Source organism: Neopsephotus bourkii, unplaced genomic scaffold (genome assembly GCF_033783945.1).
Source record: "Neopsephotus bourkii isolate Nb327-2 ecotype Australia unplaced genomic scaffold, CSIRO-AGI_Nbou_v1 NB_1638, whole genome shotgun sequence".
NCBI classification, from domain to species: Eukaryota; Metazoa; Chordata; class Aves; order Psittaciformes; family Psittacidae; genus Neopsephotus; species Neopsephotus bourkii.
In genome coordinates this window covers 3,087,625-3,102,678 of record NW_026902113.1, presented here as the reverse complement: position 1 = coordinate 3,102,678, position 15,054 = coordinate 3,087,625, and the positions used below count along the sequence as shown (strand labels likewise).

General features: G+C 39.6%; 1 protein-coding gene across 1 annotated transcript; it reads left to right on the top strand.

Annotated features, from left to right (window-relative positions):
* Positions 1 to 5,366: 5,366 nt before the first annotated feature.
* On the top strand, positions 5,367 to 9,840 carry MMP7 (matrix metallopeptidase 7). Its single transcript, XM_061374404.1, has 6 exons — positions 5,367 to 5,701; positions 6,240 to 6,463; positions 6,570 to 6,718; positions 8,353 to 8,478; positions 9,009 to 9,170; positions 9,724 to 9,840. The coding sequence occupies exons 1-6, from the start codon at positions 5,594 to 5,596 to the stop codon at positions 9,744 to 9,746; spliced, it is 792 nt and encodes a 263-aa protein (XP_061230388.1). The 5' UTR covers positions 5,367 to 5,593; the 3' UTR covers positions 9,747 to 9,840.
* The last annotated feature ends 5,214 nt before the right edge of the window (positions 9,841 to 15,054 follow it).

Here is a 15,054-nt window from a genome sequence, read left to right as displayed (position 1 = left end):
AACTGATCTTTGTCTAGTACAATACAAACTCCTTCCACCCTTCACAGAGCAATTAATGATCACAACCTCCAGACCAAGATAGAGTGACAGCAGGCTGGAGCAGGTCATGTTCAAACAGGATGCTGTGACAAATAAATTCTTACTGCAAAGGGCTGTTTGTTTGTAGCAAAACCCCCTAGGCTAGTATCTTCCTTCCATAAAAATTTCTATTTGCATTATGCAAACATGCAAACTTTACCTACAACAAACTTTTGGGACACAGAGTGGGGAATGGGGAAAGTCTCAATGTGCAATCTTCTTTTGTTGCACACTAATGTGAAGGATCATAAGGGATTAAAATACACAAAAGCCTATTGTTCCTGACCTGTGATCAGCCATAATCACCTGGCGATGAAGAAGATGTAATGATGTCAAGTTGGTTTCAAGGGCCAGGGCGCTGGGTATGCCTCTAGGAGTGTTTCACTCCAGACCAGGGTATGTTTCAGAAACCAGTCTACTGGGATCAGCTGGACATGAAAACTGTCCCCCTTTCATATGGTCTTGAGCCAAAAAGCATGCCACCATGTATATGTGTATTAATGCATATATTAAGATTTTTACAAATTAGATACTGTTAAACTGCTATAATCAGCTGCAACCCTATCAAGTCTATATGTATTACATAAATTTTGTACAGTTATACTCCTTTGTCAAATATTTTTTGGTTGGAAGTAGCTCTAACAATTTGGAAAATTTTATATAACCTAGAGAAGACCACTTCTGAGAGAAAAAAAAAAAAACAACCTGAAATGTAGAAAAGTAGACAGGGTGAAAAAGTAAAATATTAGACCATAAGAAAAAAACAGCAAATAAAAAAAAACAAACCAAAAAAAGGTAAGGGGATATTCTCATCTCTTTGAGGCAATGGTGCAAGAATCTATTGTCTTCACGAGGCAAACATTTTTAATGACCATTTTTCTGCCTTTTAATTATATATTCATCATTACAGAGTAAAGACAACAATTGGAGGCCTTGTGGCTACATCTGATTGTATTTCCTCCTGTAGTTTTGTGGAAAAATCTGAGATAAATGCATCCTAGATAGAGCCAGGAGTACTATTACAACATGCAGCAACAAAGGATAACAGTCTGTGGGGTGGGAAATAGCACACGTCAGGTAAGTAGCAACATTTGAACTGCTCAGTTAAGTGCTCCTGATGGCAGACAGTGGTCAATAGGCAGTCAGAAGCCATAACTAACACAAGCAATTTTAGGAATCTAGTTACATGCAATAAATGTAAGTGTTATCCTTCAGTTTCAAAGAAATTGAGTGAAAAATAGTAGCTCACGTGGGTTTGATTAAGCAACCACTTGGGCTAGTGAGCAGCTACGTGAATAAGTGTTCTAAAGTTAGCGAGGCTTCTTCATGACTCACTCTTCAGCACCAGAATGCAAGTGGCCCTTATTTGGTTATGCAGATTTTTAATGGTTGTATTGCTTTTTAAAGGTGCCGAAGTAAAAATCTACCATGCTGGAAAACTGGGCATAACTTAACTTTGAGTGAAACAGGCTGCAACTCTGCTCAAGGAAGGAAACTTTAGGTGAAAGAATATCTCAGTGGTATAACCAAGTTTACCAACAAGGTGAAGTTACAGTCTTTGTACTCAGTTACTGGAAATCAGACAGAGAAAAGACCCACCCCACACCCAGAGGACCTGTCTGACCAGCAAGCAGCTTCCAGAGTGAATTAAGAACCATTTGAATAGAGACAACAGCATGATAATACTTCACAACTTGTATGGGGAGAAAATAAAAGGTGTTAAATTATTTTTTTACCTATGTGTTCATATATTGCTAATTTTAGTGTTTTGCAATCCTCCTACCTCCAACACACCTCAGGTAAACCAAGCTTCTGCACCAGTCTTATATTGACCGCATTCAAATTCAATCTCACACCTTTTATACCAGAGCATAAACCCCCAGTGGTAAATCTGTAATTCTTCTTGAATTGCTTACTGCATGTCAGTTTACAATGAAGTCTATCAGCTCTCTGGTGTTTCAGGGCTGTTTATTTTTTTATAGAAACAGGATTTTGCAAACCAAGCCAAATGCAATATTTTGGTTAAGGTTAATTTATGCTCCCAGCACATTTTCCAAAGACATGTACAAGTCTGTTAGGTCAAGCACAGATAAAAGCACAAGAAGGTAAATCCCTGCTGTGTCTGCCCTGCTGTGTCTACCCTGCCTTTCAAATCCTGGCCTTCACCGTCACCAAAGCCCAAGCTCACTGTGCTGGCCCAGCATGTGCAGACCTCAGGATGAGTCAGGAAAAGCTTCAGACATTGATTACTCCTTAGTTTAGGTTCCATTTAGTAGGGACAGACTGAATGCAACATGCCTCTCCATGCTGTCACAGCTACTCTGCCTGCCCTTGAAACACCATTATATGAGCAGTCTGATTCAGACGGGACGTTGCTGCATATCAAAGAGATCTGCTGCAGGGTTAAAGGCAGTCAGAGGTTGTCTTAGTCCAAGTACTAAGCTAAAGGTTTCCTACGTGAAAGGATACGGTTTGGCAAGACAGGATGCACAAAGGGCTTTAGATTGCACCTTGGCTCAGTTCTTTAAAGACAGTGTTGAGCCAGACATACAAATGGGCAGGGACAGCCAGCTACAAAAAGGGAATTCACGAATGAAAGGTGACTGTAGGAGGTTATGCCACTGCTCTTGGCCAGCAAGTTGTAGATCCACACTGCAATGAAATGCAGCTGGTGACCTCCTGCCCTCTTCCCTTCCTATGTCCTGTACATGCACTTATGGAGGAAGAAACAACTGCATGCACTTAAATGTTGTATCTAATGACTTCAATTTAAATTGAATAGAGCAAATTATTGCATGGAAAATTTTGGGAGCTCCACATGTATCTGTTAGCTGGAGGAAAGAGAGACCTGTTCATTGGCCAAAGGGGAAGACAAATTAAAAAATGAAGGATGTCAGAACTAACACAGGTATTTACAGGAAGGCCATTTCTCTGGTGGCTTATTGCTCAAGATTATTATTGTAAAAACTAATCTCTATATTTACATCTTTTTCCCACACAATGTCCCAATTAAATTGCTGTAAATACAAAGTCGTTAAATGCAAAGCGATTCTAGATACTGTAAGAACATGGGAAATCCCCAAGTTGAGATACATTGTTTGATTGCTTAATTATTAGTGACTTGGATGTGTTAATTCTCATCACAGTGACTTGGATGTGTTAGTTTTCATCACATCATTTCTGCTGAATTTGAGTACCTAATCCCTTCCTCAGGCCTTTCATCCACTAGAACAGTGGGATGTGAGTTAGATCCTGCTGGGAAATAGCTCTATGCACATTGATCCAGCCAAACAGAAGGCAAGAACTTAATTGACCCTCTCCAGGGATGGGCTGATCCAGTGCCAAGGGGCCCCAGTAGGATCTTGGTGCCCAGGCAGGGATGCCTGGAGGTTTTTACCTTCACACAGCCTTCAAAAGGGATATGTAGCCCTGGAATCCAGATACCAGAGGACTGCTTCAAAGAGAGCTTATTCAGGTGTAAGATTTGTGCAGAGTGCAGAAGCCAAAGAGTTATATCTGCAAAATTCACACAGCTAAAGCTGAAAATCAGCATCTGTTTCCTTTTTGATAATGGTCTTATTAGAATTAGATTGATTCCTGATGATTTTGAAACCGAAGAAATTAAAATTCTTTTCTCAGAAATTTTTTTATTGTAATGAAAGCCCGAAGTTCATTAAAACGTTCCTCTTTCTTGGAAAAAACACACACCAAAAAAAAAAAAAAATATATACCCCCAAAACCAAACACAAGGAAACAGAACAAAACCAAACCAAACAGGGAAAAAAAAAAAAAAAGGAGGGGAGTTGATGAATTTCCAGCAGAAAATAAGATGGAGCATGGCACCTGTCCTTTCTCATCAAACGCTTGTGTTTAAACTCTTGTGTTTAAACTCTCCTTTTCAGTTTTGTCCATGCCCTGGTTAAAGATACATGTGTGTTGCACAACAGTCTGTGAACTGGAATGGTGCTCTGGTGGCTTTCAAATTCCTCTTGTGTAATATGAGGAAATAATCAGTACCATATGCCAGAGTCGTGGAGTTCAAAGTGGTTTAAACACATCCTCATCTCCTGCCTCCCACCCCCGGGTCCAGATCCTGCTTTACTGCCACAGTCAGACATACAGTCAGTTCTTGAGGAAGGTGAACCTGCCTCTAACAGTAAACCAGCTTTTTCTCATTAAGCTTTAAAATTTGTACATTGATGGATTTTCCATAAGCCTACCTAAATGTACAGAAATGATTACACGGTGGATATCTGGGCTGTTTTCAGTATCAGGTGGAAGCATCATTCCTTTAGCAATTGTATGAAAGACACCACTGTGTAATGCAGTCCTCTCCTGTGTAATTCAGCAATTTTGGTGCAGATCATCTCTCTGAAATCAAAGTCTCTCTGAAATCAAATGTCAGTCAGAAGTACATTGGACTTAAGCTAATAACCCACAGACTTTTCCACACGTGCTCAGCTATACCCATACAAGCTGTCCTATTGTGAAAAACAGTAATGGTGTTTTCCCATTTATGTGCTTTTTCTTTCTGATTAAAAGTAATGTGGTCACAAAACTGCACAGCCTGAAAAAAACCACAAGGCAGCTTGAGGACTGGCTAGAACTATCACTTCTAGTGGGGTTTGGTGGACTGAGGCCAAGACCAGTGTTACTACCAGAGGACCAGGGAGACTGTGGCTGCCCTGCTCAGCTGCCAGTGCTTCATGGACACTGTCAGGTTGCACTGGTACAGCTGGAGGTAGAAGATATCTTCACCTTTGTTAGGATAAACTCCCCTCTTCTCTCCTGAGGGCTTTCACCTGTTCTTGTAAATTATGTTCTATATCTAGTTCTCCATTGTAAAAAAACTCTCCTGAAAGGCCAACTCATTTGGGAAGAAAGAGACAAAGGTTTCCCATGGCTTCCTGTTTCTAGAGGGCTAATTAAAGAGCTCTCTTCGTAAGTGTGTAAAACCAGCAGAAACCTCTTCAACTTCACTGAACTGGATTTCCTGCAGCATAGGATAACTCACAAGAGAATTTTGATCAGAAAAAAATACCTGAACAGTGTTGTGCATGCTTCCTAGGAAATACCAGTAGTTTCATCTCTGCCTCTGCATCAATTAATACAGGCAGGCTGTCTGGCCAACAGGCTGTTACAGAATGCCTTTGTGTATAAGGAACTTGGAAGAAGCCAGTGATTATACAGTAACTGTATTGATGAAGTTACAGAAAGTGAATTTCCCTATGACCTTGTGGTTTCACTACCGGAATAATATGAAAAGATTGAGCCAAAGCTGTCTTCTAGCTGTGACATGATATCAACAGGGAAGTCAAAGGAAAGATTTGTTTAACATGCTTTCATTTACTTCTTAGAATAGTGATGACATACCATTAACACCACCAAAAAGTGAGTCACATGTAACTGCCTCTTCGAGCTATCAGGATATATATAAGCAATTTAGCTGTGGTCTTGGGAGACAGAAGGTCAAACCCTTTCTGCTATAGCAAGGCTCCTTGGCAAGCTGAGCACTATGCAATATGTCCTACTCTGTGCTGCCATCCTCCTACCTGAGAGTCTTGCTTTTCCAGCACAACTTCAACCAGAATCACAAAGCAGCACAGACATTGATAATGTAAAGGTATGTTATTAGGGGGGCAATGTAACTGTATTGTGAATAACCTGATTTTTGATTCAGCTTCTACATTCCTTTCCTGTCTGTTTATATTATCCTCTTAAGTTACCACAATAGTTTTTGCAGAGGTGACATGAAACAATTTAAACTTCTTGACTAACTTAGACATCTCTCCCCTAAGTCTAACTTACAAAAGAGATCAAGTTCCAACTGGTAAAAGGGAGCGTGTCATTTTTAAAACATTTCAAAAGTATTTATGTAGACCATGTTGGAAAGCAGAGGATTTGAATGCTCAGTAAATTGTGTTTACTTAAAAAGATTGCTTCCTTACAGTGTTTTGCTACTATTACAATTCTTTTTACATATACTAACCTATACTACAGGGAGAACAGCATTTGGTAAACTGAAATGTAACAAAAAAAATAAAAATCTAAAACTAACCATGACTGCAGGATGGCAAAACAATTCAACCAAATGTAAAATGCAATTACCAAAAAGTCCACAAATATACATATTGATTTTTATTTTCCTTTTCTTCTTTCAGGCATATCTTGATAAATTCTTTCCACTTCTCACAAAAACACAAAACCAAAGTTTAGAAGACAGGATTAAAGAAATGCAGAGGTTTTTCCACCTGACTGTAACTGGAAAACTAAATGCAGAAACAGAAGAAACAATTAAACAGCCCAGATGTGGAATCCCTGATATAGCTGATTACAAAACATTTCCTGGAAGTCCAAGATGGAACAAGAGACATTTGACTTACAAGTTAGTGATGTTTCAGGTTTTAAGGGAAAAGGGGTTGTTTTGTATTTAACTATGTGGGTTTCTTTTACAACATAAGTGACATTAATCTCTTCCCTTTTGCTGCCAGGATTGTCAATTATACACCTGATCTACCCCAAAAGAAAGTGGATGATGCAATTAGAAGGGCTCTCATGGTATGGAGTGATGTGACTCCCCTGCGGTTCCAAAGAGTATACAACAGACAAGCAGACATTGTGATTGCATTTGCACGTCGAGGTGAGCATACCTGTCATTTTTAAGATGCATTGGTCCACATTTAACTCAAAGTATTTTAATGGCCACAGCTTTAAGAAAGAAAAAAGAGTTTTGGATTTTTCCAAAGTCTGCATGAATTTTATCTTTTCTTTGTCTAGCCCCTACATTTATAAATTATGATTCATTTTTTATTCCTATGAAACCATTAAAAAATCCCTTCAGAGTTAAAGCTGTGAAATGGAGGGAGAATTCAGCTCCATGAGAAGACACCTAAATTTAGGTGTTCAAGGCTCTGTGTGCCTTGACAAATAGTGCAAACTAATTGGAACAGAGCTGTAAAGCAAATCAGCTGGTGCTGAAGATGCAGCCTCCACAGGCTGGATTCAGGTGGGTTTACTTTCATCCAGATCTAGTCTGGTTCCCTGGACTAAACAGTCTTTGGCAGCTGCGGTGCATGAAGTTTTGCCACAGAGAGTATCTTCTGGTTGATTTTCTCCTAGAAGGAATTCCATTGTTGAACTGCAACATTACAGCAAGGTGCAAGTCAAAGCATGGCGAATGCAGGTGATCAGTAGAGGCACTTCAGAAGTTCACCTGGGATCCAAACTAGTACATCAGTGTAGCCATGCCTTTCACTTGAGCCTGTCACCTAAACTGACTCAACTTAGTCATACTAAGTGCCTACTTGAAGGTTACCCAACTTGTTCTCTAGATCCATTGACAGTATTTACTAGGTCTCTTACTAGGACTGTGAGTGAAGATCAGACACGTAGTTTACAAATAGATTACTGCATATAAACACCAAAATGTCACAAGCTCATGCTTCACTGATGGGAAGCATATTATGTTTCCATTAAGAGTCAACTAATGAGCCAGTCAAAGTGAGAAGAGATATGGCAGGCTGGAATGGGTTTTAATCCTTTGTCACACACTACAAGGAAGTGTCTTCTCCTGTGCTAGCACTGCCTCAAGGACCGTGCACATGGTCCGGGAGAAAGGACACAGAATGGCATTTGAGTCCCCAGATACCCCTCGATCAACTCAGAGGCTCACCAAGGGGTACAGGGAAATTTTCACAGCTGGTACAAATATGCCATCCTGTCAGCACTTGCATTTGAGGCAGGAAACCGTACCATTCCACATGCGCTGTGAGAGAAGTAGGTAATAGACCATACCCCAAGGCTGGGGTAAATGAACTTAACTCTTCAGGAACATGGTTATTTATCCAAAATCACTGTCTTCCACTAAAATCAGTACAAGTGAGAATGTCTATAATTAATGATGCTCAGCACTTTCCAACATTAGAAGCCATTTGGCTGCTTATAATGTTGTCAAGCATTAAGTATTTATTCTGAAATAATCCAGTTGCTGCCTTAGAACCACATTTCTGACAAAAGCTCATAAAAATATTCAGGTCTTTCTGAAACTTGCAACAGTCTGAATTATCAAATACAAGTTTTGAACTTAAGTCATGAACTTGAAGAGTGTTTCCTAATCCTTGCTCCTCAATTTTACCACCTTGCTGCTATCAAAGGACTTTTTATAAGCATTGACAATCAACAAAATTAGCACAAGCAAGCAATGTGTTTCAGTTTTCTGAATTCAAACATTATAGCTGATGTAATCTGATTACATGTTTTTCTTCTCAAATGCAGTGCACGGTGATGGATATCCTTTTGATGGAAGAGGTAACACACTAGCTCATGCATTTGCACCTGGAGAAGGGCTTGGTGGAGATGCTCATTTTGATGATGATGAAATATGGTCAGAGTCCAATCGAGGTAAAACCTACGTGTGTGTATGAAGGGGAAAGACAAACATTGTACATCTTGGAAGAACACAGCCATAGAAAATGCCTTCCATAACTCTTAATGTTTTGGTACCATTTCAGTGCCAACATTTCCATTCTTTCCAATAACCTTTCTAATTACTTCTACTTCATTATCATTAGGAGTTACATAATGCTTTCCTTCCATATATTAAATCACTTTTCACAGGCTGAACAGGGACTATGAGCCTCTGTTCTGTACTTACATTATGAAAAGGTAGAATGACTTGCTTGTAGGAATAAGGTTGGTCAAAACCAGAGTTGAAAAGAGACTCAAGGTCTCTATATGTATATGCAAGGATCAGGAATGTCTTTATTTAAATATTACAGTTGTACAAAAAAGTTCAGTAATAACCAATGAAAACTTCAATGTTTCATTCCAAGGGAATGAAAGATATAAATTCTCCTGCTACTTCAATTCTTTGTATGCTGAAAGGAAATTGCATAGCTTTAACAGAACTTTTCTATGCTTCTATGCTGCAGAAGTTAATTTGTTCCTTGTTGCTGCTCATGAATTTGGCCATTCTTTGGGACTTGCTCATTCAAATGTCCGTGAAGCTCTGATGTACCCTATCTACTCATATGTGAACCCAGCAACCTTCAGGCTTTCAGAGGATGATAAACGAGGAATTCAGAAATTATACGGTAAATTCATTATGAGATTTGATTTTCAAGAAAAAAATTACTGGGTTACAGATTTCACTACTCTCCCTGACTGCAAGGGCCTTGTCGTATTACCAAAAAGAAAGAAGGGGAACAGATTTGGGAAAAACACATTCCTGTATACTCCATCCACTATGCTCCTTCTGTAGCATGTTCCCACTACAACCAAGTGGTGATGAAGCAGTAGTGCAGTGTTCTGGCACACTGTCTTTCTGCACAGCTACATATTGCCAAACAAATCTGTGCCCTGTGCTCTACAAATGAGTTGTTTCAGTGGGTGGGACTACTGACAGGGAAATGTGAGATACTGTGTCACTTACCAACTCAATGGGACAGTTCAGTAAAGGCAGAAACTACTCAGTAGTAGAAGTGGGGCATAACCAGAACTGACAACACAGGGTAAACTTTGCCAGGTTTGCTTTTCTTTAGGCAACACCTTCCTGAGTGCATGCTATAGGGATACTAGGATTAAAACACAACTGTCTGCATTATCCATTTCCAGCACACTCTCTTGTTTTGTGCTTCTTTCCCACAGGGAAAAAGTCATCGAACTCTTGAAGAAAATGCTTCAAAAAGACCAAAGAATTCACATACGGCTGTTTTGGTGTTCCAATTCAATTTTAATTCTGGTTGATGTTCTAAAACTACTTTAATCCTCTAGCTAACTAAAGTAGTAAATTCCTGGATTGCACTTTTTCTCCCTGAATTTTTATATTGATTTATATTGCACTTTATACAACTAAAAAAGCCCTGAACTTGTATACTCTGTTGTCTAATATTTGTTTTTTCTCTTTTGGAATTTCACTTGGAAATCCTGTCTGTGTGACAGGCAGAGAAAAAAATATCTTTCTGATCAGTTATTAGCCATTTCTTCCACATGAAACTCAAAGATTAAGTTGCTAGTTCTAAGTGGGTATCATTCTCAGGGCACAGGTGTCGTGAGGTACAAGAAAAATAGGAAATCCCAAAATAGAGGGTCAGATCCCAGTCTGCATTAAAGACTATGAAAAATGGGACCAGCAAACTCCACATCCTGTGTGGATGCTCAACTAACTTGGATCAACCAGGGGGACCGTGGAAAGACGCAATGTTGACAGAAAGTTCCTTGTTCTCATGACCAAAGTCCCCACAAGGAATACAGCATGAAACAGAGACACACCATGGTCTTCACTGAGGTCCTGTTCCACTTCCATTCACATACATGATCTCTCCTTTGAGAAAAACAGCTGCGGCTGTCATACCTCACCCAGTCTTCTAGATGTGGACCATGCAATATCTGCCTCCATCTAGTGGTAAACCTCGGCAAACTCCGCTGGCTTTACACACTGGTAAAGTACAGCTTACCTGTCCACAAGGCCACAGCAGCTACTGCTATACATCCCACCAGTAGGGTAAATTAGGGACAAGAGCAAATTTAGCAAGGGTGCTGCTGCCTCACCCGTCTTCACTTTATTCTGCTGCATTCTGTGTAAGTTTCTGCATGCTCTCTCTAGTACATATCTGAGGCCATCTAAATAGTAGAGCTTGTAGTGATAGGACGAGAGGTAGTACTTTTAAACTGGAAGAGGGTCAATTTAGACTAGATCTAAGAAAGAATTTTTTTACAATAAGGGTGGTAAAGCACTAACGGGCTGCTTAGAGAGGTGGTAGATGTGCCATCCCTGGAAACATTCAAGGCTAGGTTGGACAGGGCTCTGAGCAATCTGGTCTAGCTGAAGACGTCCCTGCTCACTTCAGCAGGTTATAACTAGATGACCTTTAAAGGCCCCTTTCAATACAAACCATTCTCTGATTCTATGATTCTATGTCACTTAAATAGCATCCTCTTCCATACAGAAGAATAGGTAATCACATAGTATTTTGGTTTGTTAATGCTTTGAATTTTTGTTTGCTCATACTACTATTCTTTGAAATATAAATGTATTTAAATGCAGCTTTGCTGTTCCAGGTAGTACAACAAGCAGCAAATGAACTCTCAGGTGTGCTAACATTTCTGATGGGTCCTTTGACCATCCACATGTAAAGGATAACCTTTACTCCTACTTTTAAAAGCCATGGTTACTATACTATAGAAGCTATTATTGGACTTACCTGGCCATTCAGGTATCCTGAGTGTACTCCATCAAACACAGAGTGATACCGACACACCTGTGAGGTGGGCTGATGCCCACCTCATGAAGTTTAACCATTCCATGTGCAAGGTCCTACACCTGGGTCGAAGCAATCCCAGGCACAGTTACAGGCTTGGCAGAGAAGAGATTCAGAGCAGCCCTGCGGAGAAGGACTTGGGGGTGCTGGTCAATGAGAAAATGAACATGAGCCAGTTTCAGTGTGCGCTTGCAGCCCAGGAAGTCAACTGTATCCTGGGCTGCTTCAAAAGGAGCGTGACCAGCAGGTCGAAGGAGGTGATCCTGCCCCTCTACTCTGATCTCACGAGACCTCACTTGGAGTATGGTGCGCAGTTCTGGTGTCCTCAGCATAAAAAGGACATAGATCTATTGGAACAAGTCCAGAGGAGGGCCACGAGGATGATCAGGGGGCTGGAGCACCTCCTGTATGAAGACAGGCTGAGAAAGTTGGGACTGTTCAGCCTGGAGAAGAGAAGGCTGCATGAAGACCTCATAGCAGCCTTCCAGTATCTGAAGGGGGCCTATAGGGATCCTGGGGCTGAACTCTTCATTAGGGACTGTAGTGACAGGACAAGGGGTAACGGGTTAAAACTTCAACAGGGGAAGTTTAGATTAGATATAAGTAAGAAATTCTTTCCTGTTAGGGTGGTGAGGCACTGGTGTAGGTTGCCCAGGGAGGTTGTGAATGCTCCATCCCTGGCAGTGTTCAAGACCAGGAAGAGGAAGAGGCTGGGGATGATATGGGTTAGAGCGAGGTGTCCCTGGCCATGGCAGGGGGATTGGAACTAGATGGTCTTAAAGTCCTTTCCAACCCTAACCATTCTATGATTCTATGATATATGTATCATAGAATTGTGCACAAGAGGTGGACAGGACCTGTAAAAAATACTACTTTCAATTGACACTAGACTATTGATTCTACTTCATCTGCTAATTTAAGACAAAATTCACACTGAGATAATTTTGTTTGTATTATTCATTTATCTTTCTTTCAAGAAGTGCTTTTAACTGTTATTGTCTTATATAGATTTATGTACAGATTAGTTTTCATTAGTATAAATTGAAAGAGTTATTTTGTCTGAATAAAATTGTGGTGCTATGCTCTGGTGGTTTGTCATTATCTAGATTTTAAATATTTATTATTTTATAAAGTTTCAAAACAGTTTTTATATCCAAAGTCATTAAAAAAATGATGAAGCTTGTAATTTCCTGAGTCATCGTAACTACTGCAGGAAGAGCTCTTATCCCTTCTCACCTGCCTTTGCCAAATACAGCAGCAACAGCATTTCAGTTCAGAGGACCAGGATTTTCTACAGTCTATATGCTGAGTTGAGGAGGGGGAGACTTACCAACCCCCCTATTCTAGTTGAAGTCACTGCTTTTTCCTTTTACATGAATCTCTTTACATAACTACCCTCCTTCATTTTAAGTATTTTTAGATATTTTTTTTATTATTGTGTCCACATTGTCTCCTTTTCTCAGTGGTGATTATAACAGTGTTTGGCTATGCTGGGTAATGCACATTCAAACATGACCTTAGTTTTTCCTTTCCGTCTGACGTTTTTCCTACCCAACAAGGGAGAATCATCTTTAATGCAGAGCTCCTCTGTGAAATGTGTGGCATGACGTCCTTGGATTAATTTCTTCTGGAATCCTAGAAATGGAAGCATTTAATTATACAAAGAAAGCCAGGAAGAAAGTTATACTGGGCATAAAGACACTTTCATCTATCTTTTAATGTATTCACTCCTCCAGTGAACAACATGCCAAAAATAGAAAATAGTAAAAAACTATGAAGAAAGTGCATCAGGAATTAAGCAAGATGGCTATTTTAACATTGCAAGGGTAGGCAAAGAGCACTAGATAAAACATCTCAAGGTCAGAAATACACCTTTGCTTTGAGCTTCTAGCTACAGTAAATTGAAAAAAAAAAAAAAGCAAAGCAAAACAGAGAGAGAAAAACTCTTTATTTTCTGTCTCTCTATGTCTGAGATAAAAGAAATAAAAAAAACACAGGACAAGCCATGCTTTGGTTTGTTTTCAGTGAGGTATTTGGGATTTCTGCACACATTGTTAGCAGTGACATTCAGTGGAGCTTGTCTGATTTTACCACATGAGAATCCACTCCTGGTACTGTACTGTTTGTAACCCTTCAATTCCAAAAGTGCAATCATGCTTTAGGGAATTCCTTTTACTTTATAACTTATGTACATAAATGTTATATGGTTCAAATACTGTCTGGACAAATTCATGGGGAAAAAAAATTTCCATTAAATGATTCCTCATGAATTCCTACTCATAGACTTTCTAACCCCAAAATAGCTAAAAGCTAATGCTATTCTTGGGAATTACTACTCTATGTTTCTTCTATTACATTCTTGTCTAGATGGTCCTTATGGGGGATCAAACACTGAGCTATGCAGATATTTTTTGATCCAGTATAGCCATCCTTATGTTTTATTCCCCCCCCCAACTTTCTACAGGATATATCCTTAAATACAACCTGCTTTTACAAGCTTTACAATCTCCCCAAGTGCTCTCTTTTACACTTCTTTTACAAGGTTATTTTGCCAACCCTACAGTATTTAACACTGTCAATCTCACTGCTTTCTGAATATTTCTCTGTTTTTTTCTCATTCACTTACAGTTCCATCCAGGGCCCTTGTTCCTTCTCAGATTGATAATAAAAACACATATTTGCCTTTACTGGTTGCTGTTCCTAAGAGAAATGAGGGTACTGCCCTTGGCACCCTGATGCCTGTAATGCATTCAGCAGGGAAATCCCTGCCACTGGGCAGCTGAGCTCTTGTCCCAGCTCCATGCAGGAACTTGGCTTTGCACAAAGGCTCCTGTTGTTTCAGCTTTTAATTCTATAATGGGGCTTAATTGCTACATACTCTACATGAGGGCCAGTGATACCTGGTATTAACAGGGGAGTAAGATCTCTGGAGAATAAATTTAATTATATCAGCAGCAATTCCAACCTTAGCAATGTATATTAAAGCTGCCACAGATAAAAATATGTTATGGGGAAAGAGCTGATGAGCTGCAAAATTATGAAGTAAGGCCTGACACAGTACTGTCCTCTTAAAATGGTTTTGGGATTCCCCCCTGGTTTCCTAAAATTATTATCTTTAACAAACCCCACCTTGAACGGGATGTTCTTAATGGTATCATAATTATGTTTTCAGTTGCAGCCATGTCAATCTGAAGTAGCTCCACTGACGTCAATGGAATTATTTTGGATTTATCTATAAAAGTCAAAATATTAGCAAATGACTAGAGCAAATATTATCTGTTTTGATTATTGTTACGGCAGGAACAGCCACAAGCCAGGGAACTACAGATAATCACTGTTGGAAAAGACTTAGGAAAATTATTTGGGGGTGGAAATTGTGACTGTTTTCTGTCCACCCTAAAAATAAAGTTCACAGGCAAAAAACAAGAAGCATAAAGAAAAGCAGCAGACTGCTCAAGGGATAGAGGAAAATATGGAAGCCCATCCACATCAGAAAGCCAGAAAACACTACAGATCTTCAGCCTGACCACATGAAGTGACTGGACAGAGACAAATACTGAGTGTAGTGAGATATTCATTCTTTCTTGTAAATCAAAAGAAGTAAAGTACTCCAAATTAAATTATGTAGGAGATTTTAAACAAAGGATGGTTTTTTTATACAGCAAATAACTGTTATGGAATTCATTAACACAGGATATTCACTGATAGTGGAGAGCCA